Source organism: Rattus norvegicus, chromosome 12 (assembly GCF_021556685.1).
Source record: "Rattus norvegicus strain SHRSP/BbbUtx chromosome 12, alternate assembly SHRSP_T2T, whole genome shotgun sequence".
In the NCBI taxonomy this organism is placed as follows: domain Eukaryota; kingdom Metazoa; phylum Chordata; class Mammalia; order Rodentia; family Muridae; genus Rattus; species Rattus norvegicus.
Window position 1 is genome coordinate 20,533,120 of NC_141545.1, and position 26,691 is coordinate 20,559,810.

The following is a 26,691-nucleotide window of genomic DNA, read 5'->3' on the forward strand; positions in this document are numbered from 1 at the left end:
GATGGCGTGTGAGTGTCCTGGTGTGGCAGTCAGTGTTAGGAGTCTCCACTGTGGACTCAGAGCACAGTTAAACCTTCTTCTGTTCTCACTTCTTCCAGGGCTCGAGGGTGCTTGTAGACGCTCGGGACAAGCTTGGCATTCCCTGGCAGCACTCTGAGAACGAGAAGCACGGGATGTTTCTGATGGCCTTCGAGAACAAGGCAGGGCTGCCTGTGGAGCCTGCCACCTTCCAGCTCTACGTTCCAGCCCTGAGCGCACTCTGGAGAGACTCCGGGATCAGGGAAGCCTTCAGCCGCAGAAGCGAGTTCCAGCTGGTGAGGGAGCCTTTGACTTCCACATGCCAATCCTGCCCCCTGAGAATTTCCTTTAAAACCCAGTCCTGTCACCCCATATTCACTCAGGAGGCTGGGGCATAGAACCTCATGCTCAGGGACAATCTGGCTTTTTTTGGGGGGGGGCGGGGGTCAGGCAAACAAAGGAAACGATATTTTACCAGGAGACCTGGCCGCTTCATTGGTTCCAGGGAGAGCATACTTCTTTTGACACAAAGAGCAAACGGTTCTAACCATAGTCTAGACTAGCAGAGCACAGGGACTCCAGTTGTTTGGGCTACCTTGCCACCCTCAAAGTAGCTTTTCCCCCAGCAAGGTGGCAGCCATGGGTCACAGGTGCCCTCTGATCCCCTTGGCAGCCGTCTAACCTCTGCAGGTTTGTTCTCTCCACTGAGGGGTCTATAATCCCAGAAAGGCTAATCATTGTACCTGTTCAACTGCTAAGGACGTAGTCTACAGCCAGAAAAGTTGGGGATTTTGCCTGCTTGCTTTGCAGGGGGCAGCAGCCCTTCAGCACTGGCAGTTTTCAAAGAGGCGTGTTGATCTGTCCAGTAACCAGGAGAGGTGTGCGGCCAGCCAATTGCGGCTCATCATGTGTCAGGGCCTCAATATCCTTCCTGTGTCTTTGCTCCCGGCAGACAGGGTCCTGTTCCACCTCCTTCATGCCTAGCCTTTTTCTATGCTTTTGCTGTAATAGTGACTTATTTTAAAACAACACAGTTTTCTTTTGTAACTTGCTTTTTTCCCATTTAGATTACCTTCCGTGGTTTCTTTCCACTGCTTTCTTCTGTTTCATTGTGCAGACAACAATTGTGGCTTCTCACTGGTGTCTTTCTGTATGTTTCTGTTTTGTTTCAGAAACTGCTGTGACGTTCTTATCTGTCTCCAGGTGTACATGCTCTAAGCTGACTGTAGGATGTCCACCTCAGAATGTAGCCAGTGGGTCACAAGGCATATCTGTCTCCAGATAGACACTGTGACATCAAACTCTTCCCAGAGTGGCAGTTGTACTGGTTGTGCTGCTTCTGGCACTGAGAGGGCTCCCGCTGTCCACATAGAGTGGTGTCCACTCTAGACAGTTCAGGGGTTAGCTGATCTCCTTAGGGTTCATTTGAAGTTGCCTGGACCCATCTGTGAGGTCCCTGTGTCTTCTCTTCTTTCAGCTGTCTGCTTCCGTCTCTCGTCTTGCCTTTCCCGTTGAGTTGTGCTTCCTCGTTCATCTGCGAGGTGCGGCTCACAGTCCCTCACACTCCTTCCGGCTCAGTCCTACAGTGACATCTCCCACAGCCGGGCTACAGTGGTCAGAAATAAGGCTTCACATCGGTGCCAGTACACACTGGTGCACCCCAACCCTGGATGCCCATTGTGTGAGGCTCTCTGTCCCCTTGATCTCTTACATCCTCCCTGTCTGTTAGGGCCTAGACACCTGTCCCTGTGTGCTCCGTGTCTCCTCACCATTGGAGTGAGGTGTTAGAGGGTGGGCATGGTAGCACAGTCCTGCTATCCCAGATCTGGGGAGACCCAGGGCAGGAGGATTGTAAGCTTAAGGGCAGCCTGGGTTTTAAAAAAGAGGATGAGGTAGGTGGCCGGAGAGATGTCCCCACAGATAGGAGTCTTTGCTGAGGAATTGTGAGAACTGGTAGTCAGATCTCAGCATCCTGCAAACACCTGTTAACGCCACCTCTGAGTGATCTGCTGCCCTCATATATATATTGAGGCAGAGCATCTTGTTTGAACCCAGAGCTCACTGGTTTGACTAATGTAGCAAGTCACCTTGTTCCTGGGATCCCATCTCTGTCTTTCAGGGGCTTGCCATTGGGTCACCATACCTGTGCAGTGTCCATGGTGTCTGGAATCATATTTACTTAGCAAGTACTTCATCCAGTAAGCCATCTCCCAGCCCTGCCTTCAACCTCTACATGCTATTTTAAAGTCCTTCTGCAGAGCGTAAAGATGTCGTCTTTCTCCCCTTGAGGCAGAGACTATAGCTGGAGGCTGGCTTCAGGGCCAGGTGCACACACCAAGCCAGGTAAAGACGGTGCTTTAACCAGCCCTGTTCATCTGCGTGTGCTCATGTTAACTGCTGAACCAAGGACAGATGACACCAGTCATTGCCTTAGGGAAAGCCTTTTCACAGGATAGGAATGTGAGAAAGGCCTAGGAGTTATACTTCAGTGTGAATTGACAGGGCCTTTCCCCATCAAATCCCTCAGACCTGAAATTGAAGTGGGATTAATTCAGCTGTGCAGGGTACACCAGGCAAGGAGGTGTGGACATCCAGAGTCATTTCCAATGGCTGCTTGGTAAGTTCCTCATCTGGGAAGTTAGAGTAGAGTTTTCTGATCAGATGTCGCCTGCCTTGTCCCACTGGGCACGGTGTCTTAGAGCTGGGATGGATCCCTGGCCTAGACAGGCAACATGGAAATAAAGCCCAGAAAGGGGAGTCACTGAGAAACAAGGGCTTCAGGTTCCCATCCGCTTACTCCTCCCTGTACACACTTAAACACTCAACATTGACTGTGTACCCATGGTGATGTGGGCACCCAAGTACAGGGCTGGGGATCGAACCAGGTGCTAGGGACACCGCTTGTAGACCAAACTATGTCTGTCCACAATGCTTCCAGTGCAGGTATAACATGGCTAACAGCCAGGGTAAGGCTGCCCCTCATGAGGGACAACAGTCATCTCCTATTCAGTCATCTGCTTCAGCTGAAGCTTCAGGTCACCTTGTGATTTCTGAGACAAAGTTAACTACAGGCCAGTGAGGCAGGGTTGACTTCCTGTCTAATAGATTGCAGGTACAATCTATAGATTGCGTGTTTCATCCTTAATCTTGGTACACATCTGTATTTTTCTTTTAGGAAAGCGACTGAGCGGTGGTGCTGAGCCACCCTTGTTCCCATGTGGTGATTGGCATGGCACTTGTAGAGTATAGTCCCAGGCCACATCCCAGCCATTTGAGCTTTGGGCTCTTTCCATACCTACTGCTCTGAGAATTCTGCCAAGTGACAGCTTCCTTGTCCTTTGCCTTCTCAGATGTCTTGTCACACAGAGGAAGAGAAAAGGCTGGGTCTGGTGACCATCCTGGGACATCTTTTCTCCTCTAAGGAGAAAGAGCTATGAGATCTTCCCTTTCCACACTGACTCAGTATTGATTTGTCCCCATCCCTAGTGCCACATGCACACTGGTATCCACTGCCATCAATGTGCCTGTGCCTCAGTGACAGAGGAAGATGGCCTTTCTAGGCTTCATCTCACCTTTTAAAGCATAATGAAGGAACCTGTAAAATGTCTCAGCTCAGCCGGAGTTCTGTCCTGGTCCCACGTGTTGAAAGGAGAGAACCAAGTCTGAAAGTGCTTCTCTGACCATAAGGCTTGCCGTGTGTACACACACACACACACACACACACACACACACACACACACAGAGGGGCGGGGGAGAATATTTTTAAATCTTTAAAAAAATAAAACACAGGAAGGGAGGAAGCATACCAAGACACTGAACAGAAGACTTTGTCATAAGTACAGTGGTTATGGATGTGATCATACCTATCGTCTGTGTGTGGTGAATGTACATGTGTGTGGATATATGTGCCCATGTAGGCCACGGAAGGATGGCATGTGTCTAGCTCTATTACTCTCTGCCTTATTCCTTCAAATGGTTTGTCTCACTGAGCCTGGAAGCCTCAAACCCCATCCCTTGTTCTGCCACTCCCAGTGCTGGGCTTACAGGCGTGTGCACCACACTTGACTTTTTGATTTTGCAGACGCGCATGCTGGGGATTTATCCCAGGCGCTCATGCTTGCATGGCACTCTTCCTCTTAACCTACTGGACTGCCTCCCAGGCATTTCCACAGAAAGACTATTGGCTAGGAGCTGACAGGGCTCAAAGGCTGAAGAATAAGCCTAGGGGCATGGACTGCCTCTGGACTGTTCCAGGTCTGTCCCTCACTCCACAGGGCTAGCTTGTTTTGGACTGGTGTCTGACATCTAATGGTGTCAGCAGGACTGTCTGATATGTATGCGCCACTAATTATGACTACAGACCCAGACTGATGGGGGAGGCGGGTGGCCTCCTGCTGTGACAGTGGTCCCTCAGTCTGTACACTATCCAGAGTGGAGCAGAGCTTGTGCTGTGACCATGGAGATCATCTAAGCAATGTGGACTCATCTGCAGCCAGGAGGCTCCTCTGAGGTGTTGGAAGTAAAGGAGACAGAGACAGCAGCCATGCTGGCAAGAGAGCTGCACCTGCTGCAGCAGTTTTACCGCTCACACTTGCGTCTGTGCAGTTTTTGGTTAGGCTTTGCCATGTCCTTTGCTCCCAGTCTAGCTAACTGGCATGCTCCATACTGTGCTTCCCCAGAACAGGTCCTGAGAGGGAGGATGACTAGGTCAGCATTCGCCAGCTATTACTCATAATGTGCCCCAGAAGTCATGGAAGTCAAGTAAATGAAATGACTGCTTTATCTTCAGAAGTTAGGTGAACATTTCACTCTCATGGGCCAGCAGTTGGCCCAGGAGTTTGCACATCTGCCTGTGTCTTCTCTGGACTTCTCCATGACTGTTTCCAGCAGGCAGTTTGTATAGAAGCTGGAGAGGCCTCACTAGAGTAGACAAGGAAGCCGATTTCTCTGTGTTCTCCTTGAGTACTTCCTGCTGCCTTCCTCTTGGACATTGAGAGAAGTCACTGAACTGGGAGTCACTCACCCCAGTCAGTTCTTATTCAGAGTGGCAAGACCCCGAGCATTCTTGGAAGTTCTGCACTGTTGATGTTGGAAGGTGTGAGTAGGGGACTCCATTTATAGAGGTCAGCTGGTGTCACAGCATAGGGCTTTCTGATTTCTGGAAATAGGGTGTGTGTGTGTGTGTGTGTGTGTGTGTGTGTGTGAGCACAAGGTGTACATGCATGTACATGTGTGCGTGTCCGGTGCTAAGACTGGAACTCTAGGACCTTGCATATGCTAGGCAAGCACCCTGCCCCTGAACCACACCCTTAGCTTTCTTTTAATCTTCTAGTTTGAGACCCTCTCACTAAGTTGCCCAGGCTGGCATAGATCTCATGCTCCTCCACCCTCTGCCTCCTGAGTCCTGGGATGCCATGCCTACACTAACTCACCTGGCTCTGGCGGATTTCAGATGTGGGAAGAGTGTGGTTGTGTGGCAGAAGCACTGTCGTAAGACTCAGCAGTGTGAGTGGAGATGCACAGCACCAGGCGCAGTGGCGAGCACAGATGGCATCATCCTGCTCTGAAAGTCACAGGCTCCCCAGCTGAGGGACTGAGCACACCAGGCTGGCGTGTCCCTCCCTATCTCCCGCTTCCTCCTCCTAACCTTTAATGTTAACCTGTAACTCTAGCCACTCTCCAAACTAGGGTTACAGGCATAAAACACTACACTAAGCAGATCAATACAATTTAATTGACTCTTAAAATTTTTTCTGCGGGGGTTTGGGAGGGCTCAATGGATAAAGCATTTGCCAAGCAAGTATGGGAACCTGCATTTGAATCCCAAAAAGCAGGCATGGTGATCTGTAGTCCCAGCACTCCAGTGAGATGGTAGGCAGGCAGGAGGGTCCCCAAATCCCAGAGGCCAGCTGGCCTGGAGTCCACATCAGTGAGCAAGAGACTGTCTCTAAACAAGCTAGAGGGTGAGGTCAGACACTTGTCTTCTGATCACACACTCTATGGCACACAAATGTTCATGCTCACACTCCTGTACATACACATCATATGTACACTAAGAAACAAAAGTGCTTTTCTCTAAATTTTTAAAGATTATTATTATTTTTTGAGTGTGTGTGTGTACCATGTGAGTGCAGGTGCCCTCATAGTCCAGAAGAGGACACTGGATTTCCTGGAACTGGAGGTACAGGCAGTTGTGAACTGCCTGACATAGGTGCTAGGAGCCAAACCCAGGTCCTCCAGGAGAGCCAGAGGGTTCCTAACAGCTGGGGTAAGGAAGAAGTGGACATTTGTAGCTCCAGCAGCTTTTTGTAATGGTTGCTGAGGCTGCGGGAAGAAAATGTCTTCTGCTCACTGCTGTGTGTGCATAGGAAAGAGCTATGATTGACTTGGCAGTGACTTGACTGTTCATCCCTCGTAGAAACTCTGCAGCACTATTGAGGCCTAAAGTAGCTGCATTTCCATGGGAAACAGCAAGCTCTCTGTGGGCTTAGCTAGTCCAGTGTTTTCACCATTCAGTGTACCCTCTGCAGGCCGGGTGGTTTGTTTTTTCCTCTGCTGTGTAGGCAGTCCACCGACTTGGTTTTCTTTAACATATACTATAGTACAGGCTCTGAACTGGAGGAAGAGAGGCTGGAGGGCTGATGAGCATAGCCTGGCCTTGGCATTTCTTGTATGTTGGAACAGTCAAACATTTCAGAAAATACTGTGCAGAATCTGCATAGTGAATGAGATTTCTGGGGCCTATGCAGTTCCATCCAAGCTGGTTACTGTCCCCAAAAGACTCGAGCTCCCAGAAGCCCTGGCCAACAACAGCCCTTGAAAGTCACATTATCTGGACCTGCAATGCAGTTAACCAAACATAGTTCCTCAGCTGGCAAATATCACCAAGGCAGACTGCAGTGGAGGAGGTGTCTGGTAACGTCAGCCACTGTCCCTTTGGGGCCTTTCCTATCTAATCTGAGGCCTGGGAAGCCAGTGTGACTTGTTGAGCCCAAACTGCAGAGGCCACAGTTGGACTCTGCTGAGTCATTCTGCTATCTCTGTGTCTAACATCGTCTCTGAAGTGGTTCAAGGGCTGATGGAGCTCAGCACAAGGTGTACTTGTCCGTGTCTTTCAGTCATCTTACTCCACTAATACTTGTAGATGAGCCACTGTGGTCTAGTGTTCTTAGAAGGGTTAGGAATTGGAGCAGCCATGACCTTTGCTCTTAGGGAATCTGACCGTCATACGTGGGAAAAGACAGTAAGTAGACTGTTCTGCTCTGGTTAGGCACAGCCATGGAACTCAGTGCTTGTTCTTACTCTTTAAATCACTGAGCATGTTTGCCCAGCCTCTGTCCCTGCCCACTGACTGGCCCAGGTCAGGGATCTGAGGGCAGTGGAGCCATGGTGCCCCATCAACCTGTGACCTTGGCCTAGCCCTAATTAGAACAGCTTCCCAGAAAGGTCAAGGGTTGTGGAGTTCAGGTGGTTCAGGGATGGTCAGGTGGTTCAGAGAGCAGCAGGGAGGCAGGCAAGATGGAACCTCGGGTGGTGTAGTAAAGACTGGAAAGACTTGGCTGTAGCAGAGGGTGGTCAAATTAAAATGAAAGGAAGGAAGGAAAGAAGGAAGGAACAAAGAGTAAGTCTCTTGGGTAAGAGGGCTGAAGGCGATGAGAAGGCCCTAGCCCATCTGTGGTAGCTATTCCTGAGTGGAAGATTACAGGTGCATCACCACACCCAGCTCAGAAGGTATGTACGCTCTCTAAAATTTACTGTTCCCATTGGGACTAAAAGCTCACTGACTAAATGCTGCATCTGCAGAACATCTCAGTCCTGGAAGGACTGGAAGGACAAAGCCTGCAAATGTCCTGTCCAGAGCATGGGAAATGGGAACACTGATGGGTTCAGCCTACACGGGAGGGTAGGACTTGGGACTTTTCTGTGAGGTGGCTCTTCCTGAGGATAAAGCTGTAGAAAGCTGGGCTATGTGTTCTTCTTGGGCCTCAAGCTACTAAGAAGCCTCTTTTCCTGCTCTGGTGCACACGGTTCCCTGCGTTTCATTGACCGTAGACAATACAAGTATGGACACATTTAGAAACCCACCACTGTGGGAGGGATACTCGGTGTTTCGTGCTTCACCACAGATCCTTGTGGAATATGCTGTCAGAAGGCTTTACCTCTGAAGAGCTTGTCAGCTCACGATACAGCACAGATGTAGAGCATAATTAGTCATGATATATTCTACAGTGAGAAGAGAAATCTCAATGAGTGATGGGGTAGATGGAGACATAATCTCAACTTTTATATGGTATAAGTTAGCATGAAGAAAACTGCTAGATACTAAATTCAGCATGCAAAAGGTGCTTTGTGGGGCTGGAGAGGTGGCTCAGTGAGCACACACATTCACTCTGTAAGTATGAAGACCTGAACTCAGGACCCTGGGACCTCATGCAAGCCAGACATGACCATGCATGCCTCTGACCCCCAGTATCAGGGCAGAGACAAGTGGATCCTAAGACTCAGTCAACCAGCAAGTTTCCAGTTTGGTGAGAAAGCCTGTCTCAAGGTAGCAGGATGAAGAGTGAAGAGGATGTGCAGCCTCCTCTTTGGCCACTGAGTGGACACACACACTGAGTGTCACATGCATGCACGCACCATGTAACACACAAAAGGCACTTTGGGCCCTGACATTGTGGCACAATCACATGTCTGTCATCCCAGCACTTAGAAGACACAGACAGCAGAATCTAGTGTCCTGTCCCCTTCTCTCCATATAAAGTAGACTCAAGAAATAAAGTCCTCAACCTTATTGCCTAGCATAAAAACAGAAGATAAAGCACTAGTGTTAAAACTTACTGCTAGAGAGCCACGCAGGATGCCTCAGCACGTTAAGGTGCTTCTGCCAAGTTTGACAACCTGAGTGGGATCCACCGGGGTCCACATGGAAGAAGGAAGAACCAGCTCTCATAAGCTGTCCCCTGGCCTCCGCAGGCCCACACACATGTACCAGATAATTTCTTAGACTAATTGTCCATTAGGTTGGTAGTGATTTTACTCACTTGTAACTCTTTATTGCAGTGCTGGGGAAGGCATTCCAGGCTGTGTCATTGACTACCATCCCCTGCCCTGTAGCGACTGTATACAATACAACTGAGGCTGACAGGGTTTGCAGGAAATGACTACTGTCCTACATAAGTGATGGGCATGTAGAGAGGTGTCCCTCCGCTGCTTAGACTGAAACGTGTTCTACCCTTTGCCTGTAACTTACCCAAAGGATTCATCCTAAAATGATCATTCTAAGGTTTCTGGCTTCTGGTTAAAGTGAGATGATAATCCACAGACATGAGAGTAATTTTAAATGCTGGACAGAAGATCAAAACTAACTTTACGTGGACCAGCAAGATCCATCAGGCCTGGGACCCTGAGTTTGATCCCCTGGGAACCGTGTGGTAGAACCAACTCCCAAAAGTTGTCCTCTGACCTGCAGATACACACTGTGGTACTTATGCATTAAATGTCAGTAAGTCATTTTATGAAAGGCTATAAGTGCTAGGAAATTGAAAGACGAGAGCCTGGGAGGTGGAAGTTCCTGGCAGCTAACTGCTCCTCGTGAGACGTTTAGAGTCTGAGTCGCCCCCTAAGCTGGATTCTTGAAAGGAAATAGAGCTGGGTATGGTGGTACATGTCTCTATTTCTTACACGCCTGGGACACTGATGCAGGAAGATTACAAGTTCAAGACCAGGAGGAGAGAATGTCTCTTAAGAGTGGGGAATGGCAATTTCAGATTGTCCTCACAGGGCAATCTCATCAGAGACTTCCTGTAATGAGCCAAGACCAGCCCACAGAGAAACAAAGTCTTGGATAGCAGAAACATCCCTGGCTGGCTGCTCCGCCCAGGCATGGTGATTACAGGGAGGACTGAGAGCAAACAACCTCAGGGGGGCTAAGTGCTTGTTTGTTTTTAGCCAGGATCTCACTCTGTGGTCCTAACTGGACTCAACTCAAGAGATCTACCTGCCTCTGCCTCCTAAGTGCTGGGAGTAAAACTGAGTAGAATTGAAAGTGACATTTAAAAAGCGTTGGGGCAGCTAGAATTTAAGCTGACACTTGCCCAGAGCTTCAAGGAATCATACCTCCAGGTGAGTCTGTGAGAGGAGAATTCCACCCTGGTCAGTGAAACTGAAGGCAGACTAGAGGTTGTCTCAAACTACATCAGGAGCCTGGCCAGTAGCAAACTTCAGGAAAGGACTTAGAAAGGATCTGTACAAGAAAAAGATTCCATATTGAAGTCTGAGGCCTCAGTGAGGGAACAGTGATAATGTCTTATCTGTTATTTCTTTTGTCCTTCATCCTGGTGTCCTTGCCAAATCCAAGGCTCTCTTCTTAGAGCTGGGCTATCCTGTTGTAGGATGTTAACGAATTTGTGTTGGTTTTGTGTACAGCAAGGCCCAAGCCCATTGTTCATTGTTCTGTGTGTGTGGACTGTGAACATCAACACAGGGTGTTGACAACTGTCTGTGTCTTCCCATTGAAGGGCCATGGCACCCTTGTCAAAAGCAGCCACAGAAGTTTAGGCTTGTTCGGAGACATGCAGTTCTGCTCGCTGGCCTATCTGCCCACCTCTTGTAGGCTCACACCTGGTGTCAAGGCTGTGCAGTGAGTTTGGGGTTTTGAGTCTCTGCTTTAGTTTCTTTTTCTTATGGCTTCCATTCCATCTCCTCTGAGGACAGTGATGTCAGGGGGTTTGTTGTTGCTGTTTGTCTTGTTTGCTTATTTATTGTTTTAGAGCGGGTGTTGTAACAGGGTCCACCTGCCTCTGCTTCCAAAGTGCAGGGATTATGAGCATGAACCCCACACCCAGCAAGTTGTTCATTAAGAAGGCTAAAATGAGAGGCAGAATTGGGGTGCAGTGATAGTGGACCTTAGTGGTAGAGCCCCTACCTAGCCCCTGAATTCTATCCTTAACATCACAGACACACAAAGATGGACCTATCACGGGGATCAGTAAGCTATAGCTGGAGGATAAATGTCACGTGGCTCATTTTAGCATGTGCCCCCAACCCCAGCTAAGAAAAAGAATATGCAGTAGAAAAAACTTTGTAGCCCCCAAAATCTAGAACAGCTTTATTCTAGATCAGAGATCATTGTTGACCAGGCATAAAGAGCAGCAGAAGTATTGATGGAGATGGAAATAAGCAGAGCAGTGTGGTCTCTGTGAGCTCACAGCATCACCCAGCTCCAGACAGACCCGCAGACTAGTACAGGAAGAGCAGAGGCAGAAACCTTGCAGAAGGATTGTTCCTGAGCTCAGGCGCTCACTCTTCCTGTCCCGTCCCCCCACCCCCCACCCCCACCCCCGGCGTCATTTTAACATAAGCTCTTGCTCAGGCTAACCTGTAACTCGAGGCAATCTTCTGAGTGCTGGGAATGCAGATGTGTGGCATAACATCTGGACCAGGAGAATTTCAAAAGGCATATCCAGGCAGGCATTGAATTGCACACTTACCATTCTAGCACTCCAGAGGTAGACATAGCAGGGTCAGGAACTCAAGACCAGCCTGACCTGAATGTGAAGTTTGAGACCAGCCTAGGCTATATGAGACCCTGTCTGAAATCAACAACAAACACGCAAACTCAAAAGGGAAAGATTAGTAAGGTAAGTACCCAGCCCTCTGCCTTCAGAGGCACCACAGCCATGGAGGGGAGATTGTCTGCAATTGTGAGCTCAGGTGCCAAGTGCCTAGGCCATTTCAGGGACTTCACACTGTATCTGCCAGGAACAGGCAGCTCAGTAGGAAAGTGAGGTAAAGCCTCAGATTGCGTCTGAGGATTCTAAAGTGCAGTAGGGATAAGGCATCTGCAGCTCTCCACACTGCTCCCAGTCGAGAGAGCAAGTTGTGTGGTTACTGAACCAAAGGTGTGTGCTCCCTGTGCACAGAGTATGGACAAGTGTGGAAAGGCTCGCAGCGGCATTATTTAATAGTCACAAATAACCCAGATGGTCTTGGAAGTCAGGTGGGGTGCTAAAGGATTTTATTCATGACAGTCCCACGGATGGTTCAGATCCCCCTCTCCCTCTCCCTCTCCCTCTCCCTCTCCCTCTCCCTCTCCCTCTCCCTCTCCCTCTCCCTCTCCCTCTCCCTCTCCCTCTCCCTCTCAACACTGTAATGTGTCCATGCTGGCCTTGAACTCCTGGTCCTCCTGCCTAAATACTGGGATTTCAGGTGCACCCACCACAGTCCGTTGTGTTGGGTATGGACTCGGCTTACCAGGCAAGCACTCTGCCTACCTGAGCCCCAGTCTAAATGTCATATGGTTCGACTTGACTGCATTGTGGAGCAGTGAGTAATGAGGTCTGATTAAGGGCACATAGAGCCACATGCAAAGAAAAAGGCCTGAATAGCAACACATGCCTGTATCTTAGCGCTAGAGGTATAGAGATAGTGTCTCTGGGACTGGCTGGCTGGCCTACGTGAGTAGATGAGTGGTGCTGTCTAAGTAAATAAGTGAAACATCACCAACCTCTGGCCCGCCCGCCCGCCTGCCTGCCTGCCTGCCGGCATGCACGCACACACACACGCACACACAGAGCTGCACAGAAGCAAAAAGAAAGATCCCTATGTTGACATGGGTTACCTTTTAAAGATAAAGTGAGGGTTTTCATGAGGCCGCATCTGGGGTTCAAGTCATGTCTCACTTTGTAGCTTGTTTAGACAGGTTCTCACTCTGTAGCCCTGGCTGGCCTGGAACTCAGATACCCGATGCCTATGCCTCTGGAATGCTGGGATTAAAGGGTGCACCCTCTCCTCTGGCCCTGTGAGTTGTGTTGTATCGGTTAGCCATACATTACTGTTTTGCTTACGTTCTCTGTCTGTCATAATGGGCAATGTTAAGAACTGAGAAGGAAGGCAATGAGCTGGATATGCAAAGCTGAGTAGTAAGGAGGTGAGTTGTGTTGTTTATATAAGGAAAAGCAAACAGAAGGGAGATAACCCAAACACTCCCTGGGGGCTGGGAAGGCAGATTAGAGCTCTGAGCGCCCAAGCACTGTGTAAGGGCCAGAAAAGCTGAGGGTTCTGGGTGCTGACGTCGCAGGAAGTCCCTGATCCTGCCAGTGAAGGAAGCAGAGCAGGAAGCAGAACACATCTGTCTCTCCTGTCACTGATGAAAGGCACACATGCCTTGGGCATAGATGAGTAAAACCTGGTGTTGCTGGACCCCCTCTGCTCCCATGTGTATGCCCACAGCCACAAAACCATACATTGTCTGAGTTGACTGTTGTCACAGTAATACGTAATCGCCTGAGCTGATCTCCAGTTCTCTGGGGCTCAAATGATCTTCCTGCCTTAGCCAATAAAGGAGTTAGGAATACAGTTGCGCACTGCCATACCGGCCCTGAATTACTTTTGTTATATTTATTTATTGTTTGTGTGTACATGTTCACATGCTAGAAAAAGACATGTGGCAGTCAGAAATCGGTTCTCTTCTACTGTGTTGTCTGGGGATTCAAACTCAGGTCATCCGGCTTGATGCCAAGTACCTTTACTCACTCAGTCTTCTCATCAGTCCCTAAATTATTTTTATTTTTAATTGTGTTCAAAGCATATTATTTCTGTAATCATAAAAGCCATGAGACATTTTAGGGATGGGTTGTAAAAATCAGACCCTGCAGAAACATGTTTTATGAAGTCCATGTAGCATTTACAAAAGCAGGCTTCAGGTTTAGCACCCTTTGAGTCGCTGGAACGTGCTGTGTGGAAGGTATCCTTTCACCCAATTCAGCAGGTAGGATGTCAGCCTAGGCCCTCCAAGTCTGTGCCTGACATGAAGCCATCGTTGCCTGGCGGTATGCGGCAGCAGCCTCTCAGGTAAATTCTGGGAGCTATATAGGCATGTCCAGCACCACCTTGGGCCCCTCCTTCAGCTTTCCCATTGTGCTCCACCCTGGGAGGTGAATTCTGGAGTTGAGCCTATAGTGCAGCCTGCTGCCACTGTATACCTCACAGCTCCATGAGAGGGAAACTGTAGGTCAGACCACAGGAGGAAGTAGGCTTTATCCTTTCAAGGAGGTTAAAATGATTCTCCAAAGAAATGAGAGAGGGAACACAGTCCTTAGTAAGCCTGGGAATAATCATTCCGGAAAACCAAGGTCTGCCCTGGCCATCCTTAGGACGGGGAGATGCTTGGCTTACGGGCTCGTAGTGTCTTTTGTCTTTCTTCTGTTTTTGATTTTAGTGTAATGGGATTCTCTGTTTCTGCAGTCCCTTGCCCCCAGCCCTTCTAGCTGAACAGCCTTACGGAATGCAGGTCAAGGAGGGCACATCTCTGCTGGTGGGGCCTGGTGAGTGCCAGTGGATATCACCATCTAACAGGAGGTCAGGAGGTCAGAAAGGGGAATACATGATAATAAGACCAACTCAGAAACTGTCATTGGGCCAGGGAGGAACACACATGCCACTGTTGTGAAGGACAGAGGACAAGTCTGAAGAGTCGGTTCTTTCTTTCCACTGTAAGTTCAGGCAGCCAAACTCAGCTCATTAGACCTGGACCACAGCACTCCTGCCCCCACCAACTCCACTCCCCACCTTGTTCTTTTGTGGTTCACAGGTGTGTAAGCCCCACCTTTTTTTTTAAAACAAGGTCTCACTGCATTTAGTCCCTGGGATCTGCCTGTCTACCCTCTAGAGCTGGACTTAGTAATGATAGCCACCACAAACACAGAGGTCAGATCAGAATCCAGGTCTTTCTGCATAGAAACACTTTGCCTTCTGAGACACCTCCCTAAACACCCTCCCCATACCAGCACTCTTCCATTTCTCTATGAGATCCATCCTGAATGAGCAGGTCCTGTGCAGAGTCAGTGCCCATGCCTGTGGAGACCCATGTGTGCTGTCCAGCTCGTGTTCCCCATGACGACTCTGCCACAGTCACTACACTTGTCTCTTTCACTGGCAGACAGTGTTGCCATGTTAGTTGTCTGAACCTCAGAGTGCGGTCTGGGCCCTTCACCCCTGGACCAACTCCAGGGGACTGAGTTAGGACTCAGCATATCTGTAGGGTGCTCCTCAGGTGTCTCTAATGCCCTGTTGTCCCTACCATGTCTGCCCACTTGGAATCTCTGTAGTTCCTAAGCGCTATGGTACCTGCTCTTCCTAGGAAAACCTACCACTTAGAACAAGGAATCTAATCTATCCGGCATTTGGTGCCCAGGCTTCTTCAAATGCACAAAGGCCAGGCAGTTATGTTTCTCTGATGTGTTTATTGATAGAGCTGACAGAGGCTTCCAGCTACCAACTGAGACACCAGGCATAGGGATCCTAGACTTTCATGACTCAAAAGGATGAAAATCAATCCTTTAAACCGTGTCTCCCCTTTTAGCAGAGTTTCATGGTATTGGCCTTGGGCTCATGATTTTGCCTCTGCCTCCACAGTGCTAGAATTAGATGTGTACCACTATGGGGGCACTCAAGCCTTGAATCTCACATCTAACTCCACCTCTATTGCTCCTTACTGATAATCTTTATCCAAAATGTCTTCAGGTCCCATCACTTAAATTTCTGTCTCCCAAGGCAGCTCAAGAAGACTGTTCTACCATGCATGTCTCTAATCCCAGCACTCAAGAGGCCAAGGTTAGGAGGATTGCAAGTTTGAGCTCAAGTAGATCTTGAGCTACAGAGAAAGATGATGTCTAGTAGCAAAGCTGCTTCCCAACGGGCATGTCTATTAGAATAAACTTAGACACCCAAGAAACCGATTAGAAGGGGACTTGTTTTACATGTTTAGAAAGCTAAACGACGGGGTTGGGGATTTAGCTCAGTGGTAGAGCGCTTGTCTAGCAAGCGCAAGGCCCTGGGTTTGGTCCCCAGCTCTGAAAAAAAAAAAAAAAGGAAGAAAAGAAAGCTAAACGACAGGCTAGAGAGATGGTTCAGGTGCTATTCCAGAAGACCCTGGTTCAATTCCCAGCACTCAGCCAGAACGCCAGTCCCAGGAGAGCTAACGCCTGCTTCTGGCCTCAGTGGGCACCTGGCACACATGTGGTACACAGATAAACATACAGGCAAAATACCCATGCATATAAAATAAAAATACAGGGAAATTTTTTATTAAAAACTCAGTTTGCATGTGGCAGCTACTGCGCTCTGCACCTCAGGTTCTGCCCTATGGTGTGAATAGTCTGGTTCACCAGTCCCATCCCTTCCCATGTGCTTTGGCAGGAAAGTCCAAGAACACTGACCAAGTCCTCCATGGTCCCTCTACCTTCAAGAACACCAGGCACAGGTTTCTCTGCATGTTCTTCTGATCATCACCTATAATTGGATGTTTGAGTCAGAAGAGGGGTGTCATGTTCACAGAGCACCCATTATTCCCTGACCACTCAGACATTTGGCAGATCTTGTACTGAGATGGGGGGGGGGGGCTTTTTTTTTTTCCTTAAGCTTGTACACAAATGGTTATAGATGTCAGAAGCTATGGTCTGAGAGAGTCAGTTGAGTTTCTGGGATCCAAATGCTTTTCTTTTAAGGAAAGATCTTCATTTGCTTCATGATACAGTAGACTATTGCTTTCCAGTCCACCTACCTCCGCACTGTGTACCCAGCCTGATTGGGCATTTAGCACATTAATGCTTCCTAAGTCTCCAAAGATGTCATCAACTAAGTGGAGAGGGTCGAGGCCAGTCCAGCTGTGGTCTATCTCTACAGGACCTACTGGTGCATGCTGGGAAGAAGGGAAGAGGCCCCCAGGCTGCCCTCTGAACAGCCTGGGCTTGCTCAGAGCCTGAGAAAACCCCAAGCACACTCAAGTGAAACCCAACACATGGACCAGGCTAGCTGGCAGTCACTGAATTCCCCAAGCTGTGGCACAGAGACATGGCAAAACTCTGCTGCCATGTAACCAACTGAGCATGAAGTTAACGCTCGCCCAAACACAGCGAATTGTAAAAAGTGCTATTGGAATGGTGTGGAAGCCATGCTCTTGAGCCAGTAAGCTCCACTCAGCATCTCAGCTGGCATGAGGGTTAGCAGTGTCCTGAGAGCCTACGCTCTTCTGGGAGAGAGCAGTGCCGAAGCCTTGAGGAGCCTGCTAGAAAGGCAGGCCAGCCTCCTTAGAGGAAAAGTTGTAGTCATCCTCCAGTTGTCTTCATGGCAGGGCTAGGTCTGTGACCAACAGTCAGCTGCTCGTCTGTCCCTCAGTTGGAAGGTGCTAGTGACCTTGTTGACAAGGTCCTGCTGGCCGGGGAGGGAGCCCTGGGTACCTGGGCTCCTAGAGTGGGCAGAGATGGTGGCCGGAGGTTGGATGGGAAAGCCACTCTGAAGGCACAGTCCCTGGGTGTTCCCCACTTTCTCCTTCTCAGGTTTAGGAGCTCTTAGGTGACTCTTGCTTGGAAGCACTGTCCAGTGTTTTTTGGTTGTTCTGATGCTGATGTTCATGAAGTCACAATGTCTCTATTGTCATTTCCTAGGGTTGGCTTGCTTGCTTGTTTGTTTTGGTTTGGGGGTTTTGTTGTTTGTGAGGGCTTTTTATTTTGAGCTAGTGTCAGGCCTAGGGAAGAGCTGCAAGAGCTGTTCTGAGAACTCCTATACAAGAGCTGTCTGGGCCCCACTCTCCTTTCTCCCTGCCCCTTTCCCCTTCTCTCCCTTCTTTCCCTTGTCATGTTTTCTTGGTGGTGTTTTCTAACCCTTGCACCCTAGCACCTTAGAGCTGTAAGGATGAGTTAAGCTCTTGACAAACTTCTAACAGGCAACAAAGTTGTAATAATTCTATTCAGTTCCCCTTTCTTGTGAGACATGTTAAAAACATTGCTCTTTTCCCTCCCTCCCATCCACCCACCTCTTTATTTTGTCTCAGAGACTCTCACGCTCCACAGCCCAGGCTGGTCTTGAACCCTGGTGTTTTGTTTTGTTTTGGTTTTTGGTTTTTTGGTTTTGTTTTTGTTTTTTTGTTTTTTTGGGTTTTTTTTTGTTTTTTTTTTTTTGGCTGAACCAGTGAGTGCTGGGAATACAGGCTGAGCCATATCTGGCCCTATCTTCATCTAGGAAAGGATTGTATCTTACATGAGAAAGAACTCTATGGAGCTGGGGAGATGGCTTGGTGGTTTAAAGGGCCCGCTGCTCTTACAGAAGATGCCGGTTCTCTATGGAACAGGCTTCATTTCCTCACTGCCTCAAGGAAATGGGGATCCACTTTAGGAATCCCCCAGTCCAGCAGCACAGGCTGCAGCTTTCCCCCACCTTCCTTCCCAGAAGCCCACAGAGGGAAGGACCTTTGAAGGGAACTTGCTGCAACTTGTAGTCCCATTTAGGGCTCTTACCCAGTTTCCTTTTAATTGACATGCGGGGTCTGTTTAACTTCCTGCTGCTATTTTGTCAGATAGCTGTGGTTTAATAAAGATGCACACAGCCTGTAACAGGCTGCATAATTGGAGCGTTCTTGCCCTGCAAGCTGAGGCTCTGAAGTAGATCTGAGCCCTGACCCCAAGCTGAGCTACTCAGGATTATTAAACGGAGATGATTAATCCTCCTGCAAGCAGGGCAGGGGCTGTCTTAAGTAAATAAGCTGGCTTTGTGGAAACTTTGTTCTTTTTCTTCAGCTTTTTAGAAGTGTATAATTCAAGGACTTTTCAGTAAATTTCCCCAAGTTGTGCAAACATCACCCTAAAACCATTTTTAAAACATTTCCATCACACCAGTAAGATCCATCCCGCCCATGCACACTGGCCCCAGCTCCCAGCCCAGACATTTCCTCAGCCATCCTCTGCCTGAGACTCCCTGGGTGTTTCCTGTAAATGCAGACATACAATAGCTGGCTTCTTTTGTTGTTTTAATGTACTGTCGTGGGGGGAGGGGGTGGACTCACAGTACATGTACATATGGAGGCCAGAGGTTAATGTCACTGTCCTCTGTGGTTCTTCTTTGCTTTGTATTGTTTTGAGACAATCTCATGTAGCCCTGGTTGGTCAGGAACTCACTAAGTAGACCAGGCTGTCCTTGAACTCACAGAGATGCACTTGGTGCTGACATTGAAGGGATGTGTCACCACATATGATTTCTCTGTCTTATTTTTTAAGTATTTTTCATTTTATTTATTTTTTTGTGTGGGGGTGTTTTGCTCTCATGTGTATCTGTGCGCCATGTGTATGCCTGGTACCCAAAAGATGCTAGAAGAAATCATTGGATCCCCCAGGAACTGGAGTTACAGAGAGGGTTGTGAGGTACCACATAGATGCTAAGAATGAACCCTGAGTCCTCTGCAAGAGCTGCCAGTGCTCTGAACAGCTGAGTCAACTCCAGCTCTCTCTGTTCCTGAGACAGGGTCTCTCACTCAACCTGGAGCTCACCAGTTGGTAGATTGACTGACTATTAACCACCACTACACCCAGTGCTAGTATTTCAGACTCTCACTTCCGTGCCCTGGTTTTTCTGTGAGTTCTGAGGACACTCCCTGCTGACCCATCCCCCCAGCTGGCCCATAGATGACTGCTTTGACTTAATGTTAGCATGTTTCAGATTCTCTCAAGTTATCCATGCGTCCAATACCAGGATGCCATGCACTCTTCCTGCTGTATTGCGTTGTATGGATGAACAGTATTTTCTAAGGACAGTGCTGCTATGAACAGCTATGTTCCAATCTTTTTCTTACTGGAGCTTGGACCTGGGTCTTTGTGCATGCTGGGCAGAGATACCACAGAGTTCCATCCCAGCCCTCTTCTCACTTTGTGTTTTGGAGCAGTCTCACTCAGATGTCCAAGCTGGCCATGAACTTGAGATCTCCCTGTCTCAGCCTTCCTAGTGGCTGGGCTTGATTCTTTTAGGCTGTGGTTTCTCCTGGCATTATCTTGTTCTGTGAGAACTGGGGTCCCTTGGTAATGGTAACTGCTAATTGTTCTAGTGGGATCATTCCCTGGGGAGTTTGTCTTTCTAGGTACACATTTGGAGAGCAGCGAATAGTGAACAGCAAATAAGCCTGCCGTGTGCCCCCCCCCCCCCTTTCTATCCTTGCTATTACAGACTCTGAACCTGGAAACTACTTGTTTCAAAGAGAGAGAGAGAGAGAGAGTGTGTGTGTGTGTGTGTGTGTGTGTGTGTGTGTGTGTGTGTCTGTGTCTGTGTCTGTGTCTGTGTCTGTGTCTGTGTGTCTGTGTGTGTGTATGTCTGTGTCTGTGTGTGTGTGTGTGTGTTTACACATGTGCATATGTGCATGCACATTAGCATGCACACTTGCTTATGGCTGTCCTCAGAGGCCAGAAAGAGTGTTAGATTCCCTGGGGCTAGAGTTACAGGCAGTTGTGGGTCATCTGATGTGGGCACTGGCAACCAAACTCTGGTCCTCTGGATGAGCAGCAAGTGTTCTAGCCCCAAATCCCACATTCCAATTTCTCAGTGAACATTCCCTTCTAGAAGGGAACTCGCTGACTATAGGGTAGAATGTGATAAAATTGTATCCTCCCCAGCCAGCCTCAAGAAGCCAAACTCTGTGTTGTACTTCTATTTACCAACCTTTGACATTTTTTTAAAAAATATCAAGTTAAATTCTCCAAAATGTGGAAAACATGTTGCTTTGAGAGACAAGTCATTGACACTTCTCAAATGTCCTCTTTGTCCAAAAAGTCCCTGCTGCTCAGGCTATGGGAAGATGACACTTCACCTGGCGCTATTCCTGCGTAAACACCTAATGTTGCTCCAAGGAGGTACCCCAAGGTGGCCTGGCATTGGTTTCTGAGCATTCCAGACTGTTCTGTGATGATCTCTCTTAGTGGCACTGCCATCAGAGGAGCCCTAAGTCTCCATTCTTGAATAGCTGGCACATTGGTTCAGTTTGGTTTGAGACAGACTTGTCCCTACATCACTCAGGCCAGCCTCCAACTCAGGATCTCCCTGCCCCATCCCCCCAAGTGCTGGGATTACACATGTATACCACCACTCCTGGTCTGACACCAGTTCTAGAAGGCAAAGGCTAGGTGGGGTGTTTACTTCACATCTATAAAGGAGAACGGCGGGGATGATCAGGAAACTTAAACGTTAGCTACAGTTTGCACTCTGGTTGGTTGGCGAGTTAGTTAGTTTCATTCGTTCATTCATTCTTTCATTGAGTCCTTCCTGCCTGGGCCTATGCACTCCCTCCACGGGGATCTGTGTAGAATCTGTCTGCTGGTGACAAAGGAGCAGAACTTTAATTGTTTCTTTTGTGGGAGGGTGGTGCTAGGAGGCAAATCCAGACCTCATCCATGCTGGGCATGAGCTCCATCCTAGCCCTCAGTTTGCTTTGTATTTTGAGGCAGGGGCTTGCTATGTAACCCAGGCTGGCTTTGAGTTTAAGGTCCTCTTTTTTTTTTTTTTTCTTTTTTCTTTTTTTTTCGGAGCTGAGGACCGAACCCAGGGCCTTGCACTTGCTAGGCAAGCGCTCTACCACTGAGCTAAATCCCCAACCCTTAAGGTCCTCTTGCCTCAGCCACCTGCTGCTGCTACTGCTTTCTTCCTCCTCTTCCCCTCCTCCTCTTCTTCTTCCTCCTCTTCTTCCTCTTCCTCCTCCCCCTCTCCCCTTCCTCCTCTTCCCTTCCTCCTCTTCTTCTTCCTCCTCTTCTTCCTCTTCCTCCTCCCCCTCTCCCCTTCCTCCTCTTCCTCTTCCTCCTCCTCTTCTTCTTCCTCTTCCTCTTTCCCCCTCCTCCTCTTCTTCCCCTCCTCCTCCTCTTCCTCCTTCCCCTCTGCCCCTTCTCTTCTTCCTCCTTCCCCTCTGCCCCTTCTCCTCTTCCTCCTCCCCCTCTGCCCCTTCTCCTCTTCCTCCTCTTCTGCTTTGAGCCAGCCTTAGACCCTGGACCTCTTGGTATCAGAACGCTCCTGGCACACATGGATCTGGTCTGTGAGTGGCAGGTGTGTCACAGTGTTAGCCTCAAACAGTAGCAGAAGTGGATGAAGGGAGTTTACTATGTCAGACAAGGCCTGACTCATCGGCAGCCAAACAAGGGGAGCATCCCTCAGAGGGCCACTTGTGCTGGAGCTGAGCATCTGCCATGTGAAGCTGTCACACTGGCAAGTTGGCAACTGTGTGCTGCTGTTCATGGTCAGATGAGGTCATTCTGTGTCTACATCTCAAGAGGGACATGGGAACAGCAACTCTGCTATTTACACCACTGTGCACACCAGTGTGTGTGCGTGCGTGCGTGCGTGCGTGCGTGCGTGCGTGCGTGTGTGCGTGTGTGTGTGTGTGTGTGTGTGTTTTGGGACAGGGTCTCATAAAATCCCAATAACCTCTCAACAACAGAACATTCAAGAAGTGAGAACCTCTGAGAAGAGAGGAAAAGGCAACTTCTGTTTGTTATCTCTGGTCAGACGCCAGGAAGGAGATCTCAGCCCCTTGTCCAAGTCCAAGTTGAGAATGCTAGTGAAGGGATGGCTTGCTGAGTCAGTGGTCCTAGGGCCACAGGCCCAGGAGCCAGAGCATCAGGCAAGAGAGACAGCACAAGGGCTCTTTATGAGGAGCAGGAGGCCTGGACAGGCCTACGGGGAGCCTGGGCCTCCCTGCTCTCAGCCTGGCCTCCTGGCAGCCACAGGCCTGGGCTGCATGGCAGAGCTTGCCTCTCCTTGCCTCAGAGAGCCCACAGCCCCACATCAGGGATGACTCAGTGTCTGGCAAGCCCAAGCTGCTTTGAGCCTTTTTCTTTCCCTTTTGTTCAGCCTGGAGTGGGGGAGGTCAAGGTCTTGTCATATCCAGCAGGAAGATGCTGTGACCCCTTCCCTTTGGCAGGCCTCCACCACCAAATAGGAGGGACTTCATATGCCTGGCCCCTCATTGTCTTTCAGCTCTGTGCCCTGTTCTCAGAGGAGCTGCTCCCCTTATTTAGATGGCCTAGTATAGTCTGGGGGAGACACAGTTGCACTTAACTTTGCCGGCAGCCTGCTCAGTGACCTTTAGTAGTCCACATTCTATTCTCTCAGGCCATAGTGAGTCGAAGTGTTCAGGCACCGGTGTGTGTGTATGTGTATGTGTATGTGTGTTACAGAATATATTTGTGCATGTATGTAGACATATATGTAGCAGCCAGAATGTTGACATTGAGTATTTTATTTTCTCACTTACCATCTTAGCTTTTGAGACAAGGTTTGTGTGTGTGTGTGTGTGTGTGTGTGTGTGTGTGTGTGTGCGCGTGCGTGCCTGCCTGCCTGTCTGTCTGTCTGTCTGTCTGTCCTCTCTCTCTCTCTCTCTCTCTCTCTCACACACACACACACACACACACACACACACACACACACACACACACACTAGAGTAGAAAACTCCCAACTGAGCCGTCTCCTCACCCTTAACTAGCTTTTTGACCATGGCTGAGTTAACATCTAATCTTTGGTTTCTTCAACTGAGAGAAATAGGAGAGTTCACTGAACCATGTTTAGATTAAGCAAGAAAAAGTGTCTAGTGTGTGCAGTCTCCCCAGTGTGTGTGTGGTAGGTGTGTGTGTGGTGTGTGTGTGATGTGTGTGATGTGTGTGGTGTGTGTGGTATGTGTATGTGTGTGGTGTGTGTGTATATATGAGTGTAGTGTGTGTATTGTGTGTATGTGTGGTGTGTATGTGTATGGTGTGTGTGTGTATGTGGTGTGTATGTGTGGTGTGTGTGTGTGTGTGTGTGTGTGTGTGTGTAGTGTGTGTGTGTAGTGTGTGTGTGGTGTGGTATAGAACGGTACAGTACTAGGGGATAAAGTCCAGGGCTTGGCATGCTAGACAAATATTCTACCACTGACTTATGTGGCTCAGGGTAGTCTTGCACTCTTGATTCTCCTGCCTCAGTCTCCCTGGTGCTATGACCTCAGACCTGTTGCCCCCACTTGTGTTAGCAGCCCCAGTTTTTCAGTTGTGTGTTTGGATTGTTGCTGGCCCAGACTAGTTCATGCATTCCTCCTACCTCAGCCTCCTGAGGAGCTTTTGCTTTTAATTTTAGCAGCATTGCGGTTTTTTTGTTTTTTTTTTTTTTTTTGCCAGTAGCCCACTCCAGTAGCAAATGCCTGTTGTTGAACTTAAAACAAAAACAAGGGCTGGAGAGATGGCTCAGCAGTTAAAAAAGCACTGAATGCTCTTCCAGAGGTCCTGAGTTCAAATCCCAGCAACCACATGGTGGCTCACAACCATCTGTAATGAGATCTGATGCTCTTTTCTGGTGTATCTGAAGACAGCTACAGTGTATTTAATAAATAAATCTTTTAAAAAAAGAAAACGAAGAGCTGAGGAGATGGCGCAGCTGATAAAAGCACTTGCTGTGCGAGCATGACAAACTGGGTTCAAATCCCTGGAAGCCATACGCAAAGCCAGGTGTCCTGTACACACACCTGGAACCCCAGCACTGCCGAGGCCGAGACAGGCAGACTGCTGGGGCTTGTTGGCTGCCAGCCTAGCTTCCGGCTCAGTAGGAGACCCTGTCCTAAAAGAATGAGGCAGAGAATGGTAAAGCAGGACATCTGATGGCCTCATGTGTGGCATCAGAAGTTCAAGGTCACCTTAGGCTTCAAAGCAAGTTTGAGGTAAGCTGGGGCACATGTGACTCTGTAAATAAATAATTTTTTTTTAAAAAAAGTAGCCAAATGGGGTTGGGGATTTAGCTCAGTGGTAGAGCGCTTGCCTAGGAAGCGCAAGGCCCTGGGTTCGATCCCCAGCTCCGAAAAAAAAAAAAAGAACCAAAAAAAAAAAAAAAAAAAAAGTAGCCAAAAGTTGTAAACCAAATAACATTTAGTTGGAGCTTTAAGCTGAGAGAGTGGTTTGCAGGTATGCTTGCACACTTCCTGCTCCTGCAGAAGTCAGGGTTAATGACCAGCACCTACAAGACAGCTTACCACCATCCGTAAGTCCAGTTCCAGAGGATCTGGCACCTCTTCTGGCCTCCACAGGCACCAAGCACATACACAGAGCTCATACATACAGGCAGGCAAAATACTCTTACACATAATAAAGACGTCATTTGTAATGTGGGCTGCCTGATAAATTAATGTCAGCTGATAAATTGACTAGACTAGATGGCAGTGGTCTTGGCTGGCCTGCCGGAAGCATGCCTCTCTTAGCTTTCTCTTCCTCTGGACCTCAGTAACATCAGATAAAAGGAGGAAACTTGCATAGGATTTTCCTGCTTTCCTTCTACAATGTCACAAATCCTACCCTCCCAGCAGCCACCCCTAAATAAAGGTCCATCCCTGTCAGCCTGGAGTCAGCAAAGGGAGCAGGGGAGAAACTGAGAACTGGAGAGGCAGCAGAGCCAGGCTGTCATGGGGCCTGCAGCAACAGGGTATCTGCAGAGGACTCGAGACCCTTGAGATCCAGGCCAGAGTGTGCTGGAGTGGGAAGGCTCCACAGGAGAGCACTGTGTTCTGAGGGAACCCAGGCTGCCCATCAGCAGTGAGCAGAGCTGAACCAGCTGAACCCTGAGGGAAAAACTAGGCTTTCCACACAACCTGCCTGGGGAAAGAAGAGAGGGTGAACCTAGGGGAGGAGCCTAGGGAGACTCAGGACAGAGGACAAGCAGACTGTCCTGGTTTAGGGTGTGCTTGTGACTGCACCTCCACGGGGCTCATCAGAGATGTCTTCACATCATGTGCAGAAGGAGGTAGCACCAGCGATGAGTGGATGGATGCTGGAGGGTATCTGTAGCTCTCCACCACTGCCCACTGGGATCGATCACTCTGCTTTACCCTGGAACCAGTCGAAAGCCAGATCACATCCTCCATGTTGCAGGGCAGCTCAGAGCGTTTGGACCCTCTCAGGTTCAGGAGCAAAGGAATGGCGTAGTGAGACTAAAAACTCGTCCCAGTAGACTGGAGATGTCTGCTTTTGGTAAACACAGCCTCAACTAAGCATGGTGGTACATACACTCAGGAAGTTGAGGGAGGAGGATCACAAGACCCAGGCCAACCTGGGCTATGTAGCAGAACCCTTTGTTAAAAAGGTCTAATGAGAATAGGGGTTGGGGAGGTGACTTGGTGGCTAAAGTACTTGCTGCACAGGTGTGGAGACCTGAGTTGAGAAGCCAGCGCTGGCAGGATGAACAACAGATCTGTTAGAGTAGGCAGGGCCAACTGCTGAGCGCTAGGTTCAGTGAGACTCTGTCTTAAAAAAAGAAGAAAGAAGAGGAAAAAGTAAGGTCAGACACAATAGAAGATAGCCAAAGTTGACCGCTGGCCTCCACACAGTGTAGGCCACACATCCAGTGCACAGTGTCTGTGCACACATCCAGAGTCATGATCAAGCTGAGCTTGTTCTGGGAAAGTAAGTCGACCTAATATTAAAAGGTTAGCATAGGGGCTGGAGAGCTGACTACGTGGGTTAAAGGAGCTTGCCCTGCAAGGTGCGTGATCTGAGTTTGATCCCTAGAATTCACAGGAGAGAGAACCAACTCATCTAGCATTCACATACTTGCATATGCATGAGCACACAACAACAATAATAATAAAATAAGCTAAAAATAATGGAATGTATAAATACTTCTCACATCCTGGGCAAGTAGTCCTGTACCATAACTGATATTAAAAATACTAGTGAAAACTTAGAGTAAACCCATAAATACCACAACCTCCAGCCAGCAGAGCCACTGTCCTGAGTTTGGAGCACTTGTTCCTTTATCTTTCTTGTGTTTTGTCACCTAGATATTGCTAGCTGGCAAACTGCAGAAACACAGAGCTGCACCTGGGCCGGCCCTAACCTGCAGCTTATTTTGGTGTC

At 48.8% G+C, this 26,691-nt stretch overlaps 1 protein-coding gene across 1 annotated transcript in view; it reads left to right on the top strand.

The window, feature by feature from the left end:
• The window catches only part of Gna12 (G protein subunit alpha 12), an 80,581-nt gene that overhangs the window by 43,791 nt on the left and 10,099 nt on the right, over window positions 1–26,691 (top strand). The window contains exon 2 of the mRNA NM_031034.2: window positions 99–314. Within this exon, the coding sequence (NP_112296.1) occupies window positions 99–314 (216 nt within the window). The remainder of the gene's footprint in view (window positions 1–98; window positions 315–26,691) is intronic.